This window comes from Centruroides vittatus, unplaced genomic scaffold, assembly GCF_030686945.1.
Source record: "Centruroides vittatus isolate TY-2023 unplaced genomic scaffold, ASM3068694v2 contig_918, whole genome shotgun sequence".
In the NCBI taxonomy this organism is placed as follows: Eukaryota; Metazoa; Arthropoda; class Arachnida; order Scorpiones; family Buthidae; genus Centruroides; species Centruroides vittatus.
This window is the reverse complement of record NW_027122605.1, coordinates 1,224,411-1,243,410: the sequence shown is the minus strand read 5'-3', so window position 1 is coordinate 1,243,410 and position 19,000 is coordinate 1,224,411. Positions and strand designations below refer to the sequence as shown.

The window sequence follows — 19,000 nt, the reverse complement described above, 5'->3', positions numbered from 1 at the left end:
TTTGTATGGAAGTGTTACTAACCCTGAGATGTAGTGTTGTTCTCCAGTGTTGCATAGTGTTTTGAAAGAATGCAATGAGTGATGGATGTATTTTGTACATGTATATAATATGTAGTAGCCAACTGTGTGGAACGCTGTCGAATGCTTTTCTGTAGTCTATATATGCCATGTATATGTTTCTGTGTTGTTTGTGTGCTTGCCGTAGAATGACTGAATCTATGAGTAACTGTTCTTTGCATCCCCTGTGATTTCTATGGCTACCCTTTTGTTGTTTCGTAAGAATATCGTGTTCTTCAACATGTTTGTATATTTTGTTTGCAATACAGGAAGTCAATAATTTGTAGAGTGTTATTTTCCTTCTTTCTGCTTTCTGCTATAAAATGTCCTGCCAATAAGTATTTTTTCTTATTGTTGTTCTCATGCCATTCTCATGCACTTCCAGCTATTTAAAGATCTGAACAACAGTGTATTATTTTTGTAGATACTACTGTTAATTGTGTTTTGTTCCCAATGATTTCAAATAACTACTTTTTTAGATTGAAGATCATATACCTGGGTTTTACTGATTTCTGTACTTTTTACATATTGTTTTTGTTAATTCCTTAGTTGAGTAGATTGAAATGCTGAATGGTTTAATCAAATGTATTTCTTTGACATTACACTGTTAATTATACAGAGGGTTCCTATGCACCTGAAAAAGGAAAAATCAAGAAAAATCAGGGATTTTCACTAGTGGTCAGAAAGTCATGGAAAGGCAAGGAAAGGCAAGAAAAATATCAGTCGGGAAAATTGCCTTCTTGGTTGCTGTGTTGATTTTTTGCTGACAATATGCATGAGTAAATTTGGTCATCTGCGGTCAGCAAGAAGTAATGCATGGAATACAACTTATGAAAAGGGGTGCAGAATATTTTCAGAACCCAAAATTTCTCCAAAAAATTTACAAAATACTGTACAAAAAATGATGAATAATTTGAATTTAAATGGTATCATTAAGTTAACAATTACTACTTTATAACTGGTTAATATTAGACAAAAATAAACAGCCAAACCTAACCAGCCAGAAAATTGTACACAAAGTGCAAATGTTTTTGCATGTGTTAAATGAGCATTGTCAGGCAACAAACTGCTGAGAAGTCACAGGGAATTGCCAAACGTGTGTAGGGGAAGGGGTGTATGACGTAAGAAGAGAGGAGAGGTGTTTATATTTCATAGAAAGACTTCCAGGCAGTGGGGAAGGAGTCAACTTTGCGATAGTTTATGGCTGCATTATGGCAGGTGGCCTTGTAAATTTCCACTTGTTCTAGATGTTTTAAGCACACGTGGTTTAGATTCATAATGTAGAGGGTGTCTCATGGAAGTCCACTTGGATGCTGGGGTCGGTTGTGTAGGTAGCCAAACCACAGCAGCTTTTTTCTTCTTTAAAGCTATGTAGATTTGTGATTGTTGATTAATAACAGACTAAACTATTTTAAATTAATAAAACATTGCTAAATTATTAAAACTAAAAATAAAATTTATAAAAAATAAATAACTGTTAATTAGAAAAAATAACTTATGATATTGCTTCTACAACTTTTTAATGTGTATAGTAAGTCAAATGCTGTTTTATTTTGTCACTATGCCACACTGTAATGGATGTGAGGATGAGGGAATTTGTACAGAGTTGGTCAGGGGAAGTCAGAGAAATTCATGTAATTTAAAACAAAAATTTGAGTAGGAACCCTGTATACAGCATTTGTAATCCAAAAATGTTCCAAAATACTGTACATTACACTGACTTGTAATTATGAAACATTCTGTACTTTGTTGGTGAAATTTCCTAGTCCATTCAATGGTTATTTAACTGTTTGTAAATTAAAATCTGGAGCATTGTTTCTGGCTGAAAGCCCCTATACCATACTTTCTGTTGTTGTACAAGGTCTCAAAAAAAGTGAAAGCTGAAACAAAACAAAGCTTCTTTTGAGTCTCCCATCTTTTTATGCCCTCGTCTTTTGTTTCTAGAAAGATTTTTTTATTCTACTTCTAGGAACTTTTCATAACAAAGTTCCTATCCCTTCTAGGTAACTGCTGGATGGCAAAGCAGTTAAGACATCAGCATACTGTTCTGGAGTCCTGGGATCAAATCTGGCTATTTGAAACTTGAAATAACTCCAGGAATTTTTTTTTCTTGGACAATATCTTCTCAATATATCAGTTCCTGTCCCTCGTGAATTGGTTGACCAAACACTTTTACTGCCTACAAGATGGAAACAGTAAAATGGAAAGATATTCTTTCTGGATTAAGTCTGGTTCTGTCTTGCCTTAAATCCAGTGTTTAATGTTAAACAACAGTAAGTATACATACATCACACAGTAGAACAACACAATTCATATTATCTCAACTTATGTATGTGTATAAAATAAAATTTGTGTAATCACAGAAGCTTGCTAAATCACTTATTAGAAGTAGTTACACACATTTATTATACTGATATTCAAGTAATTTGACTTAGACAATGCAGAACATTTTACTTAGAAATAGGAATCCTGAAGAAATGTGGTTTTTTTGGTTCCTCTCCTGCACGGAATAAAAGAAAAAATGCAATTATTTTGTTAGAGCTAGAGAGAATACACAGAGAAAAATAAGAAAAAACATTCGTGCTGGGTTAAAACTTGGCGAAATGAAAATCAATAGGCTAAACCAGCGGTCGGCAACTGGTGGTCTGTGGAGAAATTTGGACATTGATCAACTGAAGGTTACACGAAGTATTACGAAAGAAATGCGAAATGCTTAGTTGCTTTTTCATTCATTGGGGGTTGTTATTCAAATCTAAAACCAAATACGAAGTGACTGTTATCAATAAATAATGAACAATATTGTAAGTGCGATTGTCATCCTTTGTGGAAAGTGCTAAGAATCCATAAATTTATTTCAAACAAGCAGCAATGAACTGTAGGCTTGCATTAATTTGTTATAATCAAACATGCAAGTTTCATATTAATATAGTAAAATTGAACTTTTATGATCATTATTCTACAGATTTTGTATCGTTTAAAAAAATTCATGATAGTGGTCCACGGGATTCAAAATTGTGAGTTTAGTGGTCCATGAGGTCAGAAAGGTTGCCAACCGCTGGACTAAACAATCATGCTTCTACCAGCTGATGAATAAATTAAGGCTTTCAGATGCAGAAGGTTATTGGCAGAAAGTATTCATATACGTATGGATATGAATACTTTCCCCGATAACCTTCATATACTTATGGATATGAATACTTTCCAAAATATTTTAAGGATAACCTCAATAATAGCTAAAGAAGATAAAACTTCAAAGATGTGTATTTCACCTGGAGAACTCTTTCATTGGCACTGTTATTTTCAATGTTGTCATCGTATGACATGGCACAAAAACATTTGCTGATTGAATGTACATTTGCAATCAGCGTGAGTAGAACAAACTTTTTTGTTTCTAGTTACGCTGATTTTTGAAGGGGATTTACTAGTTAACGAGAACAGCCATTGCAGTTGTCTGCATGGCTGGAAATTGCAAGGTGTGACCATGGCTTTAAATACTGTACTGTACACAGTAAAAAAAATCATTCATATTCATTGTTCATACCCTGATTTTATGACATGGATGTCTTCCCAGAGGAAGCAACATAAATGAAATTGGCACAAAATTAATTTATTATATTATACAGTGCACTGCTATATTATGAAGTGAATAGGAATGCTGCCAGATCATCCAAAAATTTATACAGTATTGTAATAATATAACTCTAAAACATTCATTAATTGTAAATCATTTATGTCCAAATGCCCTCATTGACAGATAGTCTTTCCCCCTTCTTTATAACATGTAGTCATGTGGGGACCAATTACCCACCTGATAGTCCTTACAAATTTTAAAAAAAATTTGTAAGGACTATCAATTATTAAAAGTCAATTACTCCATCTAGATTGAGTTCAAACTTAGGTTCAATTTCAGGTATCAATCTGTAAACCCTTTATAAAACTGCAGCCCAAGTTTGAAAAATACTGGTTTTTAGTTTTAAAAACTATCACGTAATCAGTCCCCACATCGCTACCCGTTATAAAGAAGGGGGAAAGAGATTATCTGTCAATGAGAGCATTTGGACCTAAATGATTTACAATTAATGAATGTTTTAGAGTTTATAGAAATATAACTTTATCATTTAGAAGCAATTTTACATATACTTTTGGCTGAAAGAGCAGTTTACAATGCAAAAATTCATTATACAGAAATTTGCTATATAGAAGTTTGTAATATGGAAATTTGACTGTTTATCAATAACTTGCTCTGTTAATATAGTTTGTCATAGTGCTAGGTACGGTATATATGCTGTATAGGATATTTCCTCTAATAAGATAATAATGATAATGTTTGCTGATTATTATAAATTGAATGTGTTATTTTTCTTCTATATTTGATTTAAATGGTAAACTTGGACTGTTGACCAGTTATATTGACTTGAATGTTAACTGAAGGATTTATAAATTGGGACGTCTGGAAATAATTTTTTTGTGATATAACGAAAATTGTGATCAATCCAAGAAAATATTCTATAAAGAATCATTTATTATTTAAAAACAAATAGAATAAAACCTTCTCGTTTCTAATTAATTTTTGAACACTGCTAATACCTATTTTAAAAGATGATTCATTCTGATATATACACAAATTATCTATCATTTAAGTTATTTTGCTTTCCAGTTTTATATCTAAAAGTACAGGATCTGCCAAAAACAGCTGATTGTTTTTGAAATTAGTTTCTTTTCATACACTCTGGGTGTTACTGTAATACTAACCACCATTGTGTTTCCTGTGCTTTGCAGTTCAGTTGAGTCAGGGTGCTGGTCCATGCAATGTCACATTGAAACAGTAGAGATGTTTATAAAGACAATCACAGCAAGTCCATGCAATTTCTGACTAGTTTGGTAGGTGTGATGCACCTAGTCACAATCCTATGTTACTATGGATGTCAAAATGGCATCAAGGAGGACGTGTGGAGGACACCAAACCTTCAGGATGTTGTCATTAAGTTTGCACATCAGAAAACACAAACCATGTAAAAGATGCCATTCTCTGCAGTCTGCTCTAAAGCAAGTCTCACCCTTGGTTTGTCAGGGAATATCATTCACAGAATTTTGCATAAAGATTTGCATTATCATCTTTACAAAATTCATGAGTGCATTCAGGAAATTCAGAGACATGTTGCAGTGAGTTAGGTCATCATTTTCGGCAACACTAAATGAGTTCATTCATTGTAATGGTGGACATTTAACACTGCTTGAAAATTACATTACTTTTGTTCTGATTCTTCAAACAGGAATGTATCTTCATTAAGAAATAAATGTTTACGTATTCCTAGAAATATTATTTTATTTTAAAAACTGTTAGGTGTTTCTGGCAGACGCTGTATATATTTGAACATTTAATTTCCATTGTCCCACCAAATAGTGGATTTAGAAATCTTTAGAGGAGTGCAGAAAGGAATAAACTTTAATATGAGGTACCTGACTTTATTCAGGAAAAGCCCACACAATAGGGAAGCAAATTGTGATTTTAGCTTCAGAAGTTTTTGTGAAATTCTGAAGCATTGTATATTTGAAAAATCTTGTCAATTTTATGTTAGTTGTATGAATTGATAAATATTTACATCTATTATACTATATAAATAAAAATATAAGATAAAATATAAATGTATTAATATTTATTTTATTTTTTCTTTAATAGCTTGAAGACAATCAGTATTGTTATAGTTGAAGAAAATATCAAATATTGATTAAAAATGGCAGGACGTTCTTCACGTAATATTATATTGTATAGTTTTCCTGCTGTGATTGCTCTAATAACTATTGTATGGTATAGAAGAAAAAAGAGAAAGGAAAAAGAAATAAAGAATATTAAGCAAACGTCACTATTTAATTCTATAAATGAAGATACAGATTCGGAACAGTTTCATAACGAATCCAACATTCAGATAGATTCTTTATATGATGATGAGCTGCATTTAGAAATAGAACAGAATATTTTGTCAGAAAGGACTGATGATCTTAATCAAAAAAATGTTGCTAATAATTTTTGTGTGCTATTAGATGAAGAAAACTTAGAAACACAATTTTCAGAAACAAAGTGTTCAGCAACAACAGTGCCTGAAGTTTTGAATGCAACAAAGAAAACTATAGATAATGCAAATAGTAGTACTGTATCAGAATCTGAAATTTATATAAAAACTGACATCAAAGATTTAAATGGTGCTCCTAGAATGATATGTGATAAAGAGGAAGTTATATCACCAATAGAATGTAACTCAGATACATCACAGACATTTATAAAAGTTATATCGCCAATAGAATGTAATTCAGATATATCGCAGACATTTATGAAAGATTCACCAAATGATATAATTAATTCTACAGTTAAGAAAATTATGGATAATTCTATAGAAGATCAATATTTTTCAACAGTGAAAAGTACTGAAAGTATAGAAAAAGAATATGAAAATGAAACTATAGATTCGTGTGATAGTATTCAAAATTCTATTCATGATAGTTACAATGAGACAAAAGATGATGATAATGATCAAAGTGATCAGAGTATTAATTGTAAAATAGAAAATTCTGAAACTATTGAAAATCAGTTGGAAAAAAAAGAAGAAAAAGTTATTTTGGAAACAGAAAATAATGTGGATAATGAAAAATTAGGTTCTAAAGATATTCAAGCGGATGATGATTCGGGATATAAAACTCATTTAGATAATACTATGCAGCAAGAAACATCAGAAGAAACAGAAAACAGTAGTTCTCAGAATCATTACTCTGATATTCGTAGTGAGGTATGTGTTATTTTTGAATTGTTACCTATTTTAATGTTTAAAAAATTACAAATACAGTACAGGTATACCTTGACTTATGTCCCTCTTGAGTTACGTCATTTGTCAAAAAAGTATATGGAAAAATAAAAATCAAGTTTAAGTCAGTTTATTCGACTTTAAATCCGTCCGCCATAAACATTGAAGTCCATATATCACTAGAAAAGCGTTGAAAGCACATAAAATCATATTAAAATATGTACATTTACAGTAAATGTTAATACAATCATCATAAATCCTAGGGAACGAACCATGAAAACATCTGTGTTTCTGTGTTGTCGTCTTATTTAGCAGTCTTTAAGTGCTCATTATTGGCGTTTAGTTAAGATGTAAGTCGTAGTTTCGACTTACGTCGTAACTACACAAGTAAATTCGACTTACGTCGCCTCTCCTGGAACCAATTACCGACGTAAGTCGAGGTATACCTGTATTCCCATATTTCTTGTTTTCAATTACAAAATGGTCAAAAGATAATTTAATTTTTCTTTAATAAAATCATACATATTAATAAAATTATTTCACTTTGTACTGCTAAAAATGAGTACGAACTACTGAATTAGAACTTTTTATGAGAGGTTATTATTTTTTTTTTTTCTTCAACTTAAATTAAGCAATGTAATCTTTAACTTGAAGACACAGGTCTTTCTTTAATGTTTTTTTAAGTCTCTCTTAAAATCCTCTTTTATTGAGCAATAAATAAACTTGAGTTATTCGTTTATAAGCAAGATGCATTTCAAGCTTTATGCTCTTCTTCAATTGCCTTATCAAATTAAATTCCAATAGACATTTTTTAAAATTACTTTAAAGTTGACTTCTTAAATTTAATGTAACAAAAAGATTTTGGTATTTTCCTATCAAGCCATCTCATAGCCAACCAAGGTTTACAAAAATATTTCTCATTTTTATAAACTAATTCTTAAAATTTATCAGATGCTGAGTTATATATACCCATATCTTCAACAGCACAAATCTTTGCTGGTGAGTTTTTGCCATCCATATTTGTCTACAGTGGGTGATTAGTTAACGAACATAATTTGTTCCAAGACCACGTTCGCTACCCGAATTGTTTATCGTTTGTTATTGATTTAACATAGATTTGTATGGTAATTTGACTAATTTGTTCTGGAGACCCCAAAAATAAATAATAAATAATATACTTTCTTACTATGTTTATTTACATGTAATATCAAACTAAAAGCAATCTCTCTGCTCTTTGTTTCTTAGTTATAATTTTCATTACTCTCTTATCTGCTTGAGTCTTTTTGATTGTCTTTCTTAGCTAAGATTGTATCTACTGTAGACCTGTTGAAGCCATACTGCCTAGGAACATCAGACATCTGCCCACTCTTTACCTTGGCTATTATCTCTTGCTTAGTTTATATAGTGAACACATTGCTTGACACGCTACTCTTTTTAGGCACCATAATATTATCAGTTTTCTAAAGTTTAGAAAAGCACTCGCAAAAATTCAGAGAACAGAAATTAACTAGTGCAAAAACGGTTAATACCTATGATAACAATTTTTACTGTAGATATTGCAATAAATATTTTTATAGTTTAGTGGTGCCTTGTACTTTGAACTTAATTCATTCCAAGAGATCGTTTGAACTCTGAACATTCAAAGTCCAAAGCAATTTTTATTGGGGGTCCTCCCTCTTTTCTCCCTTGCCCTTCTTTGGTAATGTTGCAGCACCTATGTCCAATAACAATTTCTCATTGCCAAGTTCCCAATGACACATTCGACGTATCATCTTGAAAGGGAAGTGACTCCACAGAGGAATAAAATCACATCCTTTACAATTTTAACAATTGTGGGAAAATTTTACAAGAAGTTTAATTTTAAAAATTAAATTTTCACCCAAAAAATCTTTGTCAAGCTTGGACTCTCACACTACTATTAATCATTAAAAATTATATTAATAGTAGCAAAAGGTAGCCCAGTTTAATTACGGTGATTGTTTGGTTTAGTATTAATACATTGGCCTTTGGGATGTTTATATACTAACAGCTGCTTCAATATCTTCAAATTTTGTGATTGTGTTCCATCTATTATAGAATGAACTAACTTTAAAATTTTATACTAATATTCGAGCATGTGTTGTTTTTTTCCCCACATGATACTTTTTTTTGTAATGTCAGAAGTGTTTGCGTGAGCATTTCTTTGTTATTAAACACTGAAAACAGTATCCTCAGTACTATTTATTTTGTGAAAATTTCAGCATGGTGAAAGTTTTTTTAACATTTATATATAAAATGCTTAATAATTGCTTTCAGATCACCAAATTATTATATAATAGTTAATAAATGGCTGCTTTGCATGCAGCAATATATATAATTATACTGTACTCTGAACATTACATTTACAATATGGTACAGTAAATAATAGACAGCAATACAGAGTTTTAAAAAATACTGACAAAAATTTTTATTAAAAGAAGGAATAAATTGCAACATCATGTTAACATCTCCTGTTACTTCTGTAAATTGTAGAATTTATTGGCTGCCATTAGTAACATCATAGAAGTGTGTTTAGGCTTTTTACTGTCGGAAGTGTTAGTATTATGACACTATGATGCCTTTTATAGGTCATTGTTTGAGAAACATATTTCATTTTAACTTTCCTGGCTGTTACGTATACATAACAAGGGAAAGTATTGGAATCATGTCAAATTTGACCTTCCAAGTTTTTGCAAATATCTACATTTTGAGACCACCTGATTCTAAAACAGCAAAACAAAAAATTCAGTGTGTGTGTGTGTTGGCATCTGTTTCTCCTAATATTTTAGGATGGTGTAAAGATTAAATGATGAAATTTGGCATGATGGCTTGTATATGAAGGGCATTGATGCTACTAAATTTTGATAAAGGGCGGGACGGGAAGATAAAGGGGGGGGTTGCGTGTATCTCCAGTAGGGTTCCTTAATGGAGTTCCATCACAGTTGCTGGTTAATAAACTTAGATTTCTAAAATAAACATTTTACTGATGATCAAAATTAAAATGTAAAAGAAAAGTCATTTTTAAATACTGTAGTTATCTTGGAATCTTAATACAAAACTCAGAAAAATACTTGAAAACATTAAATAGAGAAATTTAATATGAATCTTGAAAATTTATATTTAGAAAAAGTTACTGAAGAAAAACATTGACTCCATAGAATTTGAGTTGGTACTTAATCTTTTTTCTAATAATAATTTCTGTATAAATTATTACAAATAGTTTAAATCCCAGTTAATATAATTTATTTTTATGCTGGCTTCATATATAATTTTTCTTTTTATATACAGTAGAGCGTCGATAAGTGGAACCAATTGGGGACTGGGGTCCTTCCAGTTAATGATTTGTTCCAGTTTCTGACTTTGTATGAAAAAATACATTAACCTGTCCGATGTTCAAATTTTTCTCCGTTGCGTATCGCTTCCTGTTGAATTTTTCTCCGTTGCGTGTCGCTTCGTGTTGAATTTTCGTCGATTTTAAGCCTAACGAAAATTTTTATAATAATCATCGAGGCTATCGTATCGTTAAAAATTATTTTTGCATTTTGTACAAACAAAATAAATATATTAAAGAATATAAAAAACATGAAAATTATACTTTAGAAGTAAATTTAGTATCAAAAACATTCGATTCAGCACGACACAGTCCGACTGAAAATCGTTCCACTTTCCGACCATTCCACTTACCGACGTTCCACTTATCGACGCTCTACTGTATTTAAGTTTTATTATATTAAACAAAAACAATTTTATTATTTTAATAAATTTATAAGGAAAACAATTCACATTTTAAAACAAATAAAAAAAAAGTTTTATTTTTTGTTATTGATTTACTTACGAAAAAGTTTTTACAGTGCTGTATCAGAACAGCATTTATAAGATTGCTTATGATACAATAATTAATTATATTTTTATTAATGTTGTTTTTTAGTGATAACTATACTATAGCACAGTATAAAGTTTTGTTTTCTAAAATAACATGATTTTTTTTCTATACAAATCCATAAACTATATAAGTTATTCAATCTATTTTATCTGTAACATTCTGATTTATATATAGTAAAGCCTGTCTAAAATGAACATGGTGGTACCAGCCAGAATTTTTCCATTTTGGCAGATTTCCATTTTAGAGTTATGTTTTTATTAATGCAGGAAAAAAGGCGAAAAAAACATTGTAATTTATGTTGAAGGAAAAGCAATTCTAAATATAAAAATTTCCAGCTTATTAATGTAAGTTCTTTACATTTCAAAGACACGTTTGAAGATATTGAAATGTGTGTAATTTTGAGTGGACGGAAAATCCTGTGTACAATTCTAGATGCACAGAATATGTTTTAATAGCTCTATTCCTGAGGCTATTCCATTTGCTAGTCAACGCTTAGGGTGCGACTATGCAGATGCGAGCGAGCGAATTTTCCGAGTGAGCGAGAATATGTGGCAAGAAGAGGCGAGACGCGATAAATATGAAAACCTGTTAGATATGTGTGAGAACCAGAAATTTGCTCTCGCCAGCATTATTTCTCGCTTCTCACTTGTGCATGGTTTTCCTTTGCAAAAACTAAATCACTCGCAACCTCTCGCTCACTCTAAATTCGCATCTGCATAGTTGCACCCTTAGTCTAACTTGAAAATAGTTAATTAACATGCCAAAGCCAAACTATTACTGGATTAAATCAGGCTACATTACCAATTAATTACTAAATATCACATAATTTGGCACTAGAGGTAGGTTTTAGGTACCATCTCTTAATAAATTTAATAATTAAAATTAAATTAATTTAGAAGGTTCTGGAAGAAAAGAATTGCCCGGAGCGGAACTCAAACCCGCAACTGTCACTTACCGTGTGGGTGCATTGCCAGTTTTTTCCAGAAATTTCTAAATTATTTAATATATATTAATTGTATTAAATTTAATAATTGTAATTAAAGTTGACACCTAATGCCTGTCTAGTGCAAATTACTCTGCATTTAATAATTATTATTAGTGGGATGTAGCCCAATTTAATCTGGTAATTGTTTGGCTTTAATATTATCATCAGGCTTTAAGATGTTTATATATATTTAATAACATATTGAACTTCTCAGTTTTTCTTTCATTGTTACTCTTATACTGTCTTATAAACATAAATGCTCTTGGAAATTCATTTTTGTTATTCCTCGTGTTAATAGTAACATATTGAATTTTGGCTCGTTCTAAGAATCATCAGTGACATTTGTTGCTGTCATTTTTTTTTCTTTCTAATATAGGAGAGTGCGCTGAAAAATTTTACTGTAATCATTTGATAACTTGTGAAGAAATGGGAATACACCAAATTTATTTTAATTTTCATAAATCCTTTTTTAGATTTATAGCATATGATGTTCCTTTCCCAAAATAGTGTTTGGTTTTTTTTTTAATAAATTATTTCCTGGAAATAAATAACTCTCCAGAAGAGTTGGAAACAGTCACAATTAGTATTTTTATTGCAGTATTATAATATTGCATCGTCACAGTTAGTTTCCAGACAATGAAATTATAATCTTAATAAAGAAAAAATTATTAGACTAACTATGAATTACAATCTATCATTTTTTTCCTTGAGATTTGTCCAGTTTACCATATAGGTTGGCCAGGATCTGATCATCCAAATTAGAACATTAGTTGTAAATATAGAATTAAGCTGCTATTATTCTAACAGTCTTCCTTTTCTGCAGCAGACAGATCACTGGATTATATGAGTAATAGTATTTTATGTAATAAATTTTGTTTTGAGATTTTGTTTAAGCAAGTTTCTACCTAGTTTACATTATTTATCACAAGTTTCTACATTATTTACTGTTATGTTATATTCACTACATCTAGTTATTTAAAACTTTTTTAATCATTTTAATTTATATTTTGAAAATGAATTTTCTATATTAGTTAGTATATTATCTTATTTCAATCATTTTTATGAAATTTATATTTTAGGGATCTAGTGACAGTGGAAAAGGCAGTAGTGATATTCAGACTAATGACCATACACATTTACATCTTCCTTTTACTGAAGATGGGCTGTCTGTGTATGAGTTTGAAATACCTCAAGAATATTGTGGGCGTTTAATTGGGAGGCAAGGAAAGAGTGTCAATTATATAAAAAACCATTCTAAAGCAAATGTTTTTATAAAGAAGCATCCGGTAAATCCAAATATGAAATTATGCACAATTGAAGGTAGGTTTTTACTTATAGATAGAGTAACTTTTTAAAATCTCAGCTAAACAAATAAATCATGACCACTTTAATGGAGTAAAATAACGATTACAAAATTTTTAAGCAATTTTGATTTATTTGTTAAGTGTTTGTTTTGTTTTTAAAGCTGTCGTGGTTTATACCAGGGGTGGCCAACTTTTGTGTACATAAGATCTACTTTTTATCTTAAAAATGTGTTGCAATTGACTTGTCATAGGCATAGTCTAAGTGGGGAGGCAGAGGTGTGAAATACGTACTATATTTATACACGGTGTTTCAGTACGAGGTTCACTGCTTATGAGTTGAGTCATAACTGCATGCATACTGTTGCGTTCGGTTACAAATATAATACATTAAGTCAAGACATCGCAAGCAATCAACCAAAATTGGCTTTGCGATCAACCGGTCGATTGCAATCAACTTGTTGGCCACCCCTGGTTTATACCACAAAATAATAAAGTTTAAAGACAAAATTGTTTGATAGCCTTTTTAGAGGAATATTTATTTAGGTTTTACAGTTAAATTTGAATTATAAAACAACTAACTTAAATTGTTCATAATACATTACACTGGATTAGTATTAAATTTTAAAATTGGGACAAAAGTCAACACTATGATCTGGAAAATGTGCTTTGCAGGTTACTAATTGTCACTTTGGAAATTTCTTTTAAGAAAAGTTTTCAAAGTGATCTAAAAGGATTCCGGAAGGAAAACTGATAAGAGTCATCAGGGTTCAAAAAGGTGAATTTAGATGTATAAATCTGCTAAAACATAATGACATGCAAATTAAGAAACTGCATATGATCATAAAACATGACAAAATACTGAGAAAAATTCAAATTGAAATTAAGGTCTTATACGTTAATGTCAGATGAGATTCAGTTACAAAATATCAAATTCTTATTCAATTATTTTCTTGTCTACTCTGCTAAGGAGACAAGGCAAACAAAGCTTTATCATACTTTAGACCAAATACTCTTTGACCACCACAGACAGCTTTAGAAAACTTAATAGAGTAAATTCTGTATTATTTACTATATTTTGTTATATTTAAGATAAAATCAATGTAATTATTTAATAGCAATAATTTTTCATTTTCTATAATTACTGCATATAGTATAATACACATTACAAAGGCCAACAGCCAAATTGTATCTTAAATATTAATAAATTTTTACTGGTTTTTTTTTTTGTGTGTTGGAGTTCAAGTTTTAATCTCTTAGTATCAAATGGACACCTTTTTTTTTTGATTCATAAAAATTTTTATATTTTTGTTCTTTAAATTAGTTGTGTGTCCTTCAGAGGACATACATTCTTTCATATTTTTCATTTGTAACTTTTCCTTCTAAAGCTATAGTCGTGGGATTTTTGTTATTTTAAACTAGAAACATTCAGCTATCTGATGGTATTTCTTTTATGAGTTTCTGGTGATTCTAAAATTTTGTAGTTTTTAAAGGTCATGAACTTTGGTTTTGTTTTAACTAATACTAAAAAGTCTGGTGCGGGAAGAAGATTCCTTTGGAGTTCATATGTAAAAATAACCAGGGATCATATCAAATCAAATTGAAAACAATTTTTCTGTTACCTTTTATTAGTTATTTTACAAATGAGTTTTGTGTCTGACCAGTTGAATAAAAATGTGCCCAAAGGAAATTTTGACTTTATTATCAAATATAAAACTATTAGAGCAAATGAAAGCTACGTATTGTGTGAAATAACACTCGTCAAAAATGCTCTAGAAGTTGACGACAAACAACAAATCAAAAGATAGTGCATTTAATATATATAAATGCTACAGTAAGTTACACTTTGCATAATATTTAAATGTATTGTTGGAAATGGTAAATAATCCAGAAAGTGATAAAGAAGTGCATTGCAAATAAAGGATATACAACTTAATTGATAATTTATTGCTAAATTTTAATTATTTATTATTATTATTTTTTTCTTTTGATACTTTTATTTTTAGGTATGGTAAAGAATTGTTTTAACTTATTTTTTCAGGAAACGCAATAGAAATTGCTACAGCTTTAGAATATATTAGACGACGATTCCCTCCAGTAGATTTTTCAGATTTAACATTAACACAATTTAATACAACTAATGGACCTGTTGGTGCACCACCTATTCCTGAAACTGTACAGGTATTAAAATAATATACATTTTATAATAAATTCTATATATTATGAATATATTGATAATACTTGTAAGATACTTGAAATTTGTAAATGTAATAAAGTTGTATTGATTTTTGCTTTTAGGATTCATAAATTATTCCCACCAAATATAGTTTTTTGAGATATTTTTATCTTAGAATAGTATAAATTGTTATCAAACAATTAGATGATTTTTAAAGTAAATTTTAAAATCTTAAGTAATCATTTTTCTTTATTTAATTTGATATTAACAGAATTTTGTTCTTTGCCTTGTTTACACTTTAAAATAAACAGTTTTATTTTTAATGCATCTATTAAACTTATTATCGGCAATAGTAAACTAAAGAATCAAGATGTTTTGAATATTACTTGAACAATAACATAAATGTTTATTTTAAATCTATAATTTGTGGATGTAATGCAAACGCAATGTTTTGAGTTCAAAAATTGTGTATTTGGAGGTTTATTCATTGACTGAATCTAATGCTAAAATATAAAATTCTGAAATGATACTAATATATACAAAAATTACTTTTTATGCAATGATATTTAATACTTTGCTAATTATTTAAATATTTTAAAGAGCATTCTGTACTGTATTTGAAACATACAGTATTATAATAATACACTGAATTTTAAGCAGTGAAAAGTATCAAAATTGTTACATAACTGTAGTGTGTACTGGAGACTTAATTCTGAGCTTTTCCAATAACTCAACGAGAGTGATATACAGGACGTTCGATAAGTTTCCGTGGCAAAAGGCAGTTAACGAACCTTAGACAAGTTGCTATTCTCTGCTACACGTTAAGTGGGTTTCGCCACAGATGGTCGGTTGAGATACATCTGGGTTCTATGCTATCAATAGCCATTATGCTTTAACCAATCACAACTTAGTCAACATTATCTTTTTGTCATGTGACTGCAACCTGCCATTTTCCAAGCAAAGCACATTGTCGTGTACTGGCACTAGCCAAATATTTTTGTGTTAAAATGTCATCAAAGACAACGAGACAACGCAGCCAATGAACTACAACTTGTCAGTTCAAGATAGTAGTTAAAACGCTTTGGGTCTAAATCTGGCCCTGGCTAGAACCAAAGCCAAACTGTGAGGTCCCTTACCAACCCTTTACAATTCTAGAAATAAATCATATAAAAAGAAAAATTAACATAAACATATTAATTTTAATAATAAATGTTTTGTTGTTAAAAAGTATTTGCAACATATTATAAAATAGGTACAGTTTAAAGAGGAAAACAATAAGTAAGACAAAACCTTTCACACTTTGTTTCTAGGAGTTTAATCACTAAGTACAAACGTTTTCGGCCGTTTTGAATGGCTTCAGGTACAATAAGGTCGGTTGGAACATCGGTTAGCAGATATTTAAATGACGTCACTGTTTATAAAGGTTTCTTCTTACTAGTGACGCCATTGCTGATTACAAAGTTTAAACGATATCGACATTGTTAATTATCTTTTGATGTTCCAACCGACCTTATTGTATCTGAAGAAGGCCTTTCGAAACAGCCAAAAACATTTATACTTTGTTTCTAGCAGTTTAATCACTAAACGTGAAAGGTTTTGTCTTACTTATTTTAAGTTGTTTAGCTTTGAGTGCAGAGAAGTGTAAAGAGGAAAACACCAAAAATTTCATTTGTTAGTTTTTGATTGTTAAAAGCTAAGCAAAGCTACCTATAAAAATCAAATGAATTTTGTAGTAAAAAGAAGAAATCACTAGAAATGTAATATAAACAATATTGGTTATTAATGTAATTAAATACTACAAAAAAATAAAAAGTAAAGTATAGTTTGTTGATTTGTAAAAAAAAAAATTATATCAAAATTTGATTATCTTTTTTGTAGAAATTTTTGAACTCCCTTCAAACTTGAGGTTCTAATTTTCTCGCTCTTCAATTGCTTGTGAAGTAATATCATCCTTACACCTAAAGTCGCCATGTTCTTTTTACTTTCATTACGATCCTAATAACAACTTGAGAGTGATCGATAAGAAAAGCTTAGTTATCGCACATTGCTATTGGAACCGAAAATGAAATGTACAGCTCAGAATAACATTTTCACAGTTGATTAAATGCCAATCACATGATTCCGATAGAAACTGGTTTTTATTGTGTTTGTTAGCTTAATGATACAACTCAGAATACGTCCCCTGATTCCCATAAGCTATTTTGAAACATTTGAGAGCATTGGAATTGTTTGTTGATTGTTATGTGCCATCTCTTATCTATGTTAATAATTTATTAAATAATTTAGAATTAATTATTAAAAATAGCAGATTTATAGCCAGAGTATTTAACCAGTAATACATCTGCATAGTATGCAGAAAGATATTGATTCAATTCCCACTTTGGGTTGATCTTTTCTTTCAGATTATTCTAAATTATCTAATTTATTTAAATTTAATTTTTAATTATTAATGTAGATCTGAAACCAATTAGAAAATTACAGAAAATCAGTACTAAAGTTATATAGAGCTAAGATAGAATTTAATTAAAATACAAGAATGCAAGGGTGGGGACTTAACTTTCTTCCTTTAGTCAAGTAACATCTTTGTAATGTTTCCAATCACACTGTTTGTTATTTGATGTGAAATTGCCTTGACTTGAAGATTAAAAAATTTTTAAACTTCCGAAACTTTTATTTCTATGCAAAAAAAATATAATTGAATTAGAGATTCTGGAGGAGGAAAGCTTTAAAAATACAATAAAATGTTACAAGAGAGACTTCTTAAATGAAAGCTTGTATCTTGTTAATTCAAATTTAATAATTCCACAAATTAATTGAATTAATCGTATTCCTCTTATCAATGTATTAATTGTTTTTCTTCTGACGAATAAATGGATTCAAAAATAGTAAGAATTTATTTCCTTAAGATTATTGAATTGGGTCAAGGAATAGTTACAATAGTATTTTTTCAATAAGTTGATATCTAGTGTTTCTTTTCTTTGACTTACAGATAGATAAAGGCAGTCAAATAAGTATATATTAACAATTTAAATATTGACCTAATACTTTACGTGTATTATGTGTATTTGTAAAATTATTTAAAAAAAACTCAATAGCGTTAGATGTAAGTAAGCACGTTAACACTTCTGTACAGTACCTATACAAAGTAACTGATATTTTCAAATATTTATATTAATCTCCATAAGTGAAATATATAAATATGATAGTTTCAGTATTCTCAAACAGTTTTTTGATGTATGTGGAGTTAAGTAAAAATGACAATGTTGGTGCTGTGGTATCATTATTGTGGGACTGTTCAGCAGAAAATTTAGCATGTAATTTGGATCATCAAAACAATCTGTTGTTACTATTCAATGAAATTTTTATCCTGAGTCTTGTGGTAAAGCACCTTCATATAAGTCTACTTGTCAGTGGTTGCAATATTTTAGTGTGTGTTTAAAAGGAAACTGCTTGAGAGGCTAATGATAATGACAATGATAAACCAGAAATTTGAGTTTGCAACTAGGATGTTACAAAAGCTTGAGGAAAATGAAAATTTATTAGAAACTGTCCTTTTTACAGGCAATGCTTCCTTTCACACTTGTGGTTCAGTTAATCATAAGTGTAGAATTTGGGAGTCAATCACAAACTGTCAACATTGGTGTTACTCCAAAAGTTAATGTTTTGGTGTGAACTGATGCAAGGCCATGTTGTTGGACATTGCCATTTGTTATTTTCATCAAAAAAGAATGTTTACTGTAATACACTAGAACTTTTCATGTTTCTGCAGTTGGACAAAATTGA

The 19,000-nt window shown here is 29.9% G+C and overlaps 1 protein-coding gene across 3 annotated transcripts in view; it reads left to right on the top strand.

Annotated features, from left to right (window-relative positions):
- Positions 1-19,000, top strand: part of LOC136984376 (KH domain-containing protein akap-1-like) — a 37,590-nt gene that overhangs the window by 5,535 nt on the left and 13,055 nt on the right. For all 3 annotated transcript variants that reach the window (XM_067281343.1, XM_067281345.1, XM_067281344.1), the window contains exons 2-4: positions 5,738-6,839; positions 12,820-13,060; positions 15,083-15,222. In XM_067281343.1, coding sequence (XP_067137444.1) covers positions 5,793-6,839; positions 12,820-13,060; positions 15,083-15,222 — 1,428 coding nt within the window. In that variant the 5' untranslated portion in view covers positions 5,738-5,792. The remainder of the gene's footprint in view (positions 1-5,737; positions 6,840-12,819; positions 13,061-15,082; positions 15,223-19,000) is intronic.